This window comes from Buceros rhinoceros, unplaced genomic scaffold (genome assembly GCF_000710305.1).
Source record: "Buceros rhinoceros silvestris isolate BGI_N320 unplaced genomic scaffold, ASM71030v1 scaffold4448, whole genome shotgun sequence".
Lineage (NCBI taxonomy): Eukaryota > Metazoa > Chordata > Aves > Bucerotiformes > Bucerotidae > Buceros > Buceros rhinoceros.
Window position 1 is genome coordinate 2723 of NW_010428437.1, and position 10370 is coordinate 13092.

A 10370-nucleotide genomic window follows, 5' to 3' on the forward strand; every position below is an offset into this window, starting at 1 on the left:
AGGTACGAGCAGCCCGCAGAGGTCAGTGTGGCCAGCCGGCCACGCGCGTTTTCCACGCTGCCCTCACAACCGCCCTGTTCTCTGGAGGCTCAGGTTTTTCTTGGTAAGAAAACTCATTTTTCTCATTTCCCTGCAGCTACAGCCAAGATCGCTATCTAGAACACCCTTCCCAGCATTGAATTTTTTTAATTTAAGAGGAAGTTAGAAGTTTTTTGATGGAGACAAAGACTTAGTCTTTAACAGCTTACTTGGACCACGTCTTCAGCATGATGAGGGGACTGGACAGCAGACACCGGCTGTAACAACCCAACTTTTCAACAACCTGGAAGGGTTGTAGTTATAAGTGTATAATGAGCAGAGTAAATTAATTGTTCTGTGGAGACGATCATCAATGAAGTTGAACTACCCCAGATTCCCATCACACATCCTCTATCCCCACCTCTCGCCCGTCCGCGTCTCCACACCAGTCCTGACCTGACTGGCTGGCTAGATGACGCTTGTGTCTCACCGTGGACACAGACACGAGCTACAGCCTTTTCCCTTTGTAAAAACAGGACTTAAATCGAGGGCTCAGTTTCATCCAAATGCTGATTTTCATTTTAAAGATGCCTTCCCCACCCCACCAGCTGCAGCAAACTCCTCCAGCCACCGGCGAGTTATGAGGAATGGGCACCCACTCAAAGAGAGAAGCCACAAGGCTCATCTCCTCCAAAAACCGGGCTAAAATCCTATTGGTAACATCAAGAAAGTAACGCAGTTGGAACACACTCACCTTTCCTTCAAGCAGGAACCTGGCAAAGTATTTGTAGCGATCGATCCCTTCTGGGTAATCGACTTCCACAGCAGGGAGCTGCCAGGCAACTCGGTCTGGAAAGAAAGACCACTCCGAGTCTCCTACATGCTCAAAGAGGAGGGCGCATTGCCAAGTGAGATGTGACAGCACAGGTGCTAAGAGGGGTAGAGAGGACACTGCCACCACCCAGCCCGCCTTGCTCCTTCGCAGGGGGAGCAGATGGGCATAAAACGCCCGTGCCAATGGGGAGATGCTGATATTTAAATGCCAGAGCTACTCAAACCACTGTTACGCTCTTTGGACAGCCCACGCTGAGCTTCACCCTCCTGGTCCACCAATGGTCTTGTTCAAAGCTGCACTGCAGTAACTACAGAGCAGCTCTCAGACAGAACTACCGAGTGACGCTTTTCAAGACACTTACAAAAGACACTTGGTCTGTGACATCGAATTCGGCCTGTTTCGGGGCAGTAAGACGGAGGAGGATTTTCCAGAGGCTTCCCAAAGTGGCAGTATGGTGGCAACAGGGCGGGAATCCACTCAGGTTCGACTGCAGACACACCTTAGGAAGGGAAAACACACACCTGAACACAGGCTGGCTGCCAAGGGCCACCCCCCGCTCGCAGTCCCCTGGGTACAGTGCACGGTCACATCTCATCTCCACAGATTTACTTGAATCTCATTCCTCCAGACAACTTGTTAACATCCTTCTGTTCAGAGAGCAGCAATAGGTTGCTATCCCTGACAGCGCCGGTGCAGAGCAGCTATTTCAGATGCTGAACTCTGCTCCAGCCTATTCTGCTAGACAAAGAATAAACCAGGCCAATGTTTCCCCTGATCCAGATGCGGAAAACATCAGGATCCCAATCCCAGCAGGCACGACCACTCTGGGAGGAGAGCGCTCACTCACTGCAGCCAGGGAAACACTCTGCTACGGCATCTGTGAATTCCTCAGCGGACCTGCACAACAAGAGGGCTGCAGCAGTCTCACCTTTCATGTACAGCTTTGTAGTCTCAACGATCTCCTGATACACCACAAACTCTGGGAGCTGTTTGAAGAGGACCGAGCTCGGGTGGATGAACACTGGGTCGTCCAGGAGAGCAGTCTTGAAGCAAGCACAGAAGAGTGAAGCAGAGTAAGAGAAGTTACTGGCAATCCCACTTCTTGACGGCATCTCATTTCAGTCTCTCTCAGATGTACATTTATATGGTTCCCTTAACTGATGGAGGTTTTAATAACCCCTTAATTTTCTGTTTCACCTTCTCTGGAGACATCAAGCACTTTGCAAGATGGACTTTTAGCTCTTTGATAACAACTCTCTGTGAGGACTGGGAAATTGTAACACCGGGAATTTACGTTCTATGGGGAGAAGTGCAGACAGCCAGCACAAGCAGCCCCAATGCTGCATCCAGCCAGAAGCTCAGGCTTTGCACCAGCTTTGCACACAAAGAAAGAGGAAATTCAGTCAAATCAAGCTCTTTACCTTGTAGGCATTCTTCCACTTGTCATCCAGGAGCTCTTCTGCCTGAATCCTTCGGGCAACGTGATCCCCCAGCCCCGCCAGCACAATCTGTCTCAAATATGTTGCTTGAGCTTCCGTTGGGGGCTTCATCTTCGGATCCACATAGAGACCAGCATCAGCGCACACTGAGTTCACTGCAGGGAGGAAAAAAAAGGCGAGTTAAGATTCAATAGGAAAAAAAAAATTGTAACAAACTGCTCAGTCGATTCATCACCCTCCAAAAGACAAGGAACACAGGAACTCCTCTCAACCCCCGCTCACCTGCTGTTGTCAGCTGCCCTCTCAAGCGCCTGATCTCCAGCATGGCTTTGTATCGGAGCCCGTTTTCTTCACAGAACTTACGGGTACACCCAGCGTACTCACAGGCCCCCACTGCTCCTGGAAGTGAACAGGCAGGTGGAGGAAACGACTCAGCCAACCAGTTCTCCTCCTCAAACCCACTGTGGGACAGTACTGTCATAGTCAACAGGTGAATATCACACTGGTCACTAGCCTGGGACACTGGCAGGCTGCCCAGAGAACGGCCTAGAGACCATCCCGCAGCACGAGGATGCCTTTGGCTGTGTAAGGCTGACGGGGAGGAGAACAGAGCGGAAGGTAACGGTGGAGGGAAATCAGTCTGCAATACCTAACATCACCATGAGATCTCCAAGCTTCTGCATCGGCCCCTGCCCAGCCCAGATCCTCTGCATCTGTAAAAGCCTTCCTTTCCAACCCTTCAGCTTCGCAGTCTCTTCCTCACTCACCGCTGTGCCTTTGGCTGTGTAAGGCTGACGGGGAGGAGAACAGAGCGGAAGGTAACGGTGGAGGGAAATCAGTCTGCAATACCTAACATCACCATGAGATCTCCAAGCTTCTGCATCGGCCCCTGCCCAGCCCAGATCCTCTGCATCTGTAAAAGCCTTCCTTTCCAACCCTTCAGCTTCGCAGTCTCTTCCTCACTCACCGCTGGCCTACAAGAAACACGGAACAGCAGAAATAAGCATTGTGTCACACGCAGAGGCCTCCGTGTACGAGAGGCACCGGCTGTGACGCGGTGACGCATCCTGTAGATAGGCAAACTCACTCGCCTGTCAAACTCTTCAAAAAGCTCCCGGACGGTCATGGCAGACACTATGGTGATGGTGTACGGCAGGCAGTCATGCTGCCGGCTTAGTGCCAACATCTTTGCATAGCGGGGGGCTACGGGGAAAGTGGCCATTATTCTGCCCAAGGGGCTAATGGGGCAACTCAGCTTTGCTGCCAGCTGCTGCTTCAGCCTGGGGGAGGAGGAGAAGAGTCGTAAAGTAACTTCTGCATTAGAACAGGTCTGTGTTTCAGGTTTTGGCAACCCAGTTCATTTAGCGTGTTTTCTCAGATCTTATGTGCTGGTCCCAAAGGCTGGGGGAAGATTCCTCTTCCCACCTGCCCTGCACGGCACACTGCTAGCACAGTCTTTCCCTGCCCAAACACACCCAGGGCCAGCAAAAACCACAACTGACCCAGAGACTGTAAAAATGGTGAGGTCTCTGTTCAAAAGGCAGGAGGATAGCAGCACCCACTGCCTCGACAGCAGAAGCCACGTAACGGTGCTGAGAGGAAATTTGTGGGGGACCACAGATATTACCTTCCCATCACAGGGGGTTCCTTCAAGGCACCCAGGGCTATCAGCAACTCCTCAGCTGCTGCAAGTGCTTCTGTGGGAGGTGGTGTTGGGAAGGGGAAGTTGATTACCTACGGACACCAAGAGAAAATGCTTCTCAGTACAGCATCAACACCGCTCCCACCGACAGACAGAGTCTGAACACAGCAAGAAGTCCTGGAAGGGAGCAAACCCCTCCCCTCTGGTTACACGTACCAAAGAAAAACATTTGGGATGTTTGCCAGCAGCGAGAGGAAAGGACATATAATGGGAGGAAACGCTCAGAACAAACCCATTAGGAAATAGGAATACCAGAGTCACCCTCAGCTGCCACTGACCCCAGGCACCGCCTAGGGCAGGCTGCACTAAGGTCTGACTTTAAGTAGTGTGGCTTTCTGACAGGGCTGAGTCTCTCCAAAACACAACCCCTGTTCGGACAGGTTGTTTTCACTACCAAGAATACAAGAAAGCTCTTATTACCCGAACGAACACGTCTGTAAGGCCTGGTGGAATTCACAGCAGCTTCTGCAATTTGCAGAACCAAGCTCAAGTCCAAGGATCCTTATTTCTAACACACGGTACGGCCGCAAGCAATGATAATAAACAACATTTGTGTTCGTTTCTGGCTGCTAGGGGCAACCACTTCAATGAGCGCTGTCGTGCAAAGCCCATTTACACCTCACCTTTTCTATGTTTAATGCCTTCATCTGCAGAATCAAGTCTTCTACCGGCCGCCTTGTTATTTCTGGAGCAGAAAATTTCTCAAAGTCCATGAAGACTGCTGAAGAGTATAACCTGGTGGGCCAGAAGTGCTGCTTAGAGACTTAAAAAAAATCTTATTTCAAAAGATACACATGAAAAATTGGCAAGGGACTTAAATAAGGCAACCGTGGGTACTATTTACACAATCGGGCACAAACGTACACGGTTGAGATGTATCACCTTATTCACAAACAGCTGACTTGGCTTTGGGTGGAATTCGGGCTAATGTGGACACCAAAATAAGGGGGTTCAGCAAGAAAAAGGCCCCTGGGAAGCCAAACTGTCGAACCAAAACCACCAGTGACAGTTCACATCTGGCTTCGCCTCTCCCACTCGAATGAAGAGCAGACAAACCCAAACTGCTCCCAGCAGCGCTAGGTCCTTGTGACAGGGGCAGCAGCAGGAGGGAAGCTGTCAAACTCACACTCGTGGAGCTTTTTGTTTCTCCTAACCCTCTCCACGGCAGGCTGCTGACCTGTAACAGTGCCCTGGTTCTGTCCGGCCAGCTCGACCCGCCCGCTGGTTGGCTGAAGCTTGAGAGATCCAGGTGACTCTGAATGACGAAACCCCAGTAATTTTATCGTAGAAACGCTTCTTGACCTTTCCAGAGTCGACCACGTATTTGATGCCTGGGATGGTAAGCGATGTTTCAGCCACGTTGGTGGCTACAACACACAGTCTCGTGCCAGGAGGAGGAGCCGTGAATACCTGCAAGAAACAGAAGGCATGTGAAATGCACTGCCAACAACAGAAGACAGACAGACAGACACCTTGGATGGGTTGCAGAAGGCAGGCGACGCATATGGCCCTGAGGGTGAAACCCAAGAGCAAGACCAAAGACTTAACTCTTTGTCTCCAGCTCTGGAGCTCTCTATCCAGTTCAGTTAATCCCTCAGAAACATCCACTGGGGCTCGAGGTGGAGCAGACACCCGTGCTGAGTCCTAGACACGCTGCTGCCACCTCCAAAGCCCAAGAGGGAATGCAGGAATTTGGGCAAACTGCCTGTTGGCAGCGGGATCCTGACGCGCCCCGGGGCCGTGACTAAGTTTAACCTCCTGCGAGACTGCCACTTCTCACCTCTGCCACCCTGCTGATCTGGCATGTCAGGGAGATCCCAGCCCAAGCAAGGCCTGCTCCCATCCCATCCCAGCTTGCCCGTTGGGCCACCCAAGACTGCCCGCTGACGGCTAGTCCAAGATGGAAATTTTAACTCACAAACCACGTGACTTCAGATGACGACGACACCTATCTATACGGATCATTTACTCATGGTGACAATAAATCCTTTACCTTTGCTTGTTTCTCTGGTGCTAGCAGAGAGTAGAGTGGAAGCACATAGAGGGGAAGGGACGAATCGGGCTTCTCATCTGTGAGGAAACACACTGATATTGTTAAACACTCAGCAAGGTGACTTCCAGGCTTAGCCCCCCCACAATGTGTTCACAAACACCGCTGCATTTAAAACCAGTAAAGTGTTTGGTCCAAAGCTGAAGCTGGAAAATCTTAACAGCTTTTCCGTGACAGTTCTGCTGTGTCATCACACCGGGTTAGCAAAGGACCACTAGCTTACGTCACGCGTTCCACAGGTGATGGGAGATAGGGAATCTTTAGTTCATAAGCGCCAAACCTTCTTCTGAGTCTCCATCTCCTAAATCAAGGTCAATATCAGACCCTGCAATATCATCATCACTTTCAGCATCTCCATCTTCATCGTCTTCATCCACTGGTACAACAGAGTAATTGTCCAGATCGATTTTGGGGAGCGTCTGAGAAAGACAGGAAGGACAACCACAGAGCATTAAGGAGGGGCACAAACAGCATTTTATTGCTTTGAAAGCAAAGCTGAGCACTGACTCCAAACATCTGCTGACCTGAAGGTGACAGAGCGATTGAGAAATTTCATTTGTAGTTTAAGGCTGAGATTCAGCATTTGGTAACTGAGAGGACCAGGGGGAGAAACACAAGCATTTTAAACGGTGTTTTGTGCCGAGTCAAGCCTCTTCACTTGGGGGACAGTGGGAAAAGATAAATTTCTTTACTTCAGGCCCCTTCAGCTACCAGGATCCAAAGTCAGTGGACAGCGTGTCTATAACATCAGCATCTCCCGCCAACGAAGCACGTGTAGGACCTGGGTGGAAGCTAAACACTACCCTTCAACACAGAGGCATCAGTCCCGATTCTGGGTAACAAAAGGCTAGATGAGGAGCAGCCCTGGAGCCAGCAAGTCTAGAACTCCTTCCATTAACGTTTTAGTGGTCAGTACTCAGCCAAAATCAGCCTCCTGCCCGTAATACCCAGGGACACATTTTTGCACTCTGCTGCTCCTAACGCAGCAGTTATCAGTGTAGGGGGCAGCACGGCATTTCCTGAGGGGACACACGTGGCGAGGCTTTGCGCAAGCCTAAAACAGCTTGGAGAACTGTTCTGCAGGGAGACACCTGCTCTTGCCTGTCTCTAGGAGGAATTCTAGCCATCACACATTACCATAACTTTTTTCCGCTTCCTCGATTTCTTGAATTTTCTGATTTCTTCTGCTGACTCCTCTTTGTTGTCATCTCCTCCTACAAAAACAGCCAGTGGAGTTACTGTTAGCTGAGCATGCTTTCCTCGCGGAAAAGGTAGTGGGGAAAATCTAGTCCCACTCTCGTCTTCTTGGGGATTCAAAAAGTTCCACAGCGTGAATGAAACAAACAGGCACATTGAAGGCAGAGGAGACAGGGATGACACACACATTTAATGCCGTAATTCCATCTAGGAATCACAGAGAGGATTGGCAGCAGCACACACAGCAACTGCACGCCCTGAGGTGTAGGAGACAACTACTAGCTGAGCTGTGTTAGCATCTGACTTGCTAGGTCATCCTGGGAGATGCTGCTATCCTGACATAAACAGTCACCAACAAGCAGCAGCATTTCCAGTTTAATTCACAAGCAGAGCAGGTGAAGGAATGCAATGGAATCTGAGGAACTGGAGGGGATCACACACAGAAACCTCCTCCCCAAACTCCAAACAGCACAAACTTAACGCTCTGTCCCCAAAATCATCCACCATGAGCCCTTTTCCCGACTCTTGTTCTTTGGGTTATTTTTAAGTAAAAGCTCAATTTTCAGGTGCATTTACTCCACTGAGAAGCGAGCTTGCTGTGCAGAGTCCAACAGTCCTTTATGCCATCGCTTTACCTGCAGTGGTTTTGTGGAAGGGAAAGGCTTTCCTCAGCCTTCTGCAGAGAGAGTGAACTTCAGCCTGGCCTGTTAAAAACACCAAAATCCCACCTGAAAGAGAAGAAACCACTCGACCTCAGCACAGGTATTGCACCTCGGGGAGCTTCATCAGGTCTTCTAGACAAAAGACAGCTCCAACATACTGTGAAGTAAGAAGGAGGAACAGGGTGTTTGACTGCATCTGTCTTCTACCACTGCCTCAAGAAGCATCTTAATGTAACTGTGATTTAACTGAAGGGTAATTTTCACAAGAAAACTTCCTACGTAAAGGCACACGATGCATCATGGCAGCCCTACGTTCGATTTACAAAACCCTCACCACAAAACAAAGCAAAAAACTAACAAAAACCTCCCCAAAAAACCAACCCAAAAAACTTCAGACCTGTTAAGTGTAACGAATTCTCACAGTGACCTTACCTGAGGGCAACATCCGATGGATTTTACACACCTTTCTGAAGCACTCCCCGCTGTAGTCATCGAGGGGGGTTTTCTTGTTAAAATGAACCGTTACAGGGAATTGTCTTGCATCTACCTAGAGAGGAAATACCAAATAAGGGGCTTGTTTGCTGTCATAACTCCAGCACATCACTGCAGCTTTCGCGGGAGAACTCGAGAAGCTCACCCTCTGTTTCTGCTCTGGTTCTACAGAACACCAGACTCACAGAAGTTATCGGTGTTGTCTACCCTGAACACCACAAAACAACGGTAGGAACCAGAACTGAGGCTTTTTAGTTCTCCTGAACTGTAACATACAGTTTTTCAAGATGAGAGTCTACCCCAGCAGTTTTCTGATAAAAGCGGAAAGAAAAACACAAAGTCCCAAAAGAAACAATAGTCTGAACAACACAACTATTTTTAAATTGGTATCTGAAAGATTTCAGCACCAGCTGCAAAGATTAGAGTGCCCCTATTTTCTCGCTGGTGTTCTGAAGGAAGCCCTCCCTGTACTTCAGCCGCTACATCTGACGCAGATCCCCGGAGGAGAACGGTACCTGAATAACGGGCGGCGTAACAGAGAACAGCCTCTTGTTATCGGTGAAATCTTCGACCCGAAGGGTGGCCGACATGATGACGAGCTTCAGCGGCTGCCCTTTCTGTAGGGACACACACACGAGTTATTCCATGCCTGAAAGCACACGGCACAGCGCTACGACCAGGACTAGAGACAAGTCTGGCGGCACTTCAGTCTAAAATTAGTTGGGTATTGCCTGAAAACTGATCTGTTGCTACCGATATGTGCTGTTTTCCCCTTTTTGTAGGCTCTGTGCCTCGATCGTATGGAAAGACAAACACGTTTCATGCTTTCCATCAACTTCCACACCACACAGGACCACTCCTCCCACAGAGACTCTTCGTGTCGCACGCCCCCTCCCCAGCACGCCTGTGTCGAATGCAGAAACGCTGCTTCTCTTACCTTTTCACGCAGAGGCACGATGCGAGACAAGAGGCCTATCAAGATATCCGTGTACATACTCCTTTCGTGGGCTTCGTCGATAATAATGACTTTGTACTTGGAAAGCAGAAAGTCCTGAGAAGAGAGATCGATTTCCCCACGTGAAGCCTCACCCAAGGACATCAAGTCAAGAGAACCCAGAGCCACACAAACGCTGACCCGCACATCTGAGCAGAGTTTAATGCACAGAGCAGCCTCGTTCCCAAGAGTCTCCTCCTCGCTCTCCTTTTACACAGCACGATAACCTCACGTTTAGAGACTTGGGCAGGAATACCAAAGGGTTGAGGTGAAATACATCTTTGGTGCTGAAAAGGATTTTGCTTTGGAAGGCTGGCAACAAATCCATGCAAAGCAACCGGCCTCCCTTCCCAGCTATACAAAACCCTTCGCTTTTCACAGCACGGAGCACAGGACCCCACCTTCTGAATTTCTTTGAGCAGCACGCCATCCGTCATGAACTTGATCTGTGTCTCGTCTGAAACGTTGCCTTCATATCGGATTTGATACGAAACCACTCTGGGAGGGAATACCAGGGCAGCCACGAGAAAAGTGGAGGGAGAAACAGGAAAAATCACATTCAGACCAGAGGGCAGCTTCAGCCTACCTAAAGCAGGACTTGCAGCCAAGCCTGGACAAAAAGCACACCATCGGCTCCCCAGAGCCCAGCACACACAGAACGCTGGTACCTGGGATACACGGCAGCAGCGCTTCGAATGACTTCACTGTTACGGGATATTTTCTCACATGGACACAAACTGAGACCACTTCCCACACCACAAAGCTCTCTCTAAACAGTAACTCACAACCACTAGTCGCAACAAACCTGCAGCGGTTCTCTTATAGACAGCCCCACAGAGGAGTTTATAATTAACTTCCCCACAGTTCTTCGCCAAAGACCGAGCGAGCCAAGCGCAAGCCTTGATTTCAGGCTATGCCACACAGAGAGCACCTCAGCGTTACCTTCCCGGCACGGTCAGCCTTTCTGCTCCTTACCGGTGG

At 49.8% G+C, this 10370-nt stretch overlaps 1 protein-coding gene across 1 annotated transcript in view; it reads right to left on the reverse strand.

Moving 5' to 3' along the window:
* DHX37 (DEAH (Asp-Glu-Ala-His) box polypeptide 37) overlaps positions 1-10370 on the reverse strand; it is a gene marked incomplete at both ends in the record, with an annotated part of 15339 nt that overhangs the window by 1045 nt on the left and 3924 nt on the right. Inside the window, 19 exons of the mRNA XM_010142255.1 lie at positions 249-322; positions 773-867; positions 1215-1352; positions 1782-1896; positions 2275-2447; positions 2575-2691; positions 3142-3266; positions 3384-3572; positions 3920-4026; positions 4618-4729; positions 5172-5404; positions 5988-6064; positions 6325-6463; positions 7182-7258; positions 7877-7969; positions 8336-8450; positions 8911-9012; positions 9333-9446; positions 9791-9890. Of these exons, the coding sequence (XP_010140557.1) occupies positions 249-322; positions 773-867; positions 1215-1352; positions 1782-1896; positions 2275-2447; positions 2575-2691; positions 3142-3266; positions 3384-3572; positions 3920-4026; positions 4618-4729; positions 5172-5404; positions 5988-6064; positions 6325-6463; positions 7182-7258; positions 7877-7969; positions 8336-8450; positions 8911-9012; positions 9333-9446; positions 9791-9890 (2295 nt within the window). The remainder of the gene's footprint in view (positions 1-248; positions 323-772; positions 868-1214; positions 1353-1781; positions 1897-2274; positions 2448-2574; positions 2692-3141; positions 3267-3383; positions 3573-3919; positions 4027-4617; positions 4730-5171; positions 5405-5987; positions 6065-6324; positions 6464-7181; positions 7259-7876; positions 7970-8335; positions 8451-8910; positions 9013-9332; positions 9447-9790; positions 9891-10370) is intronic.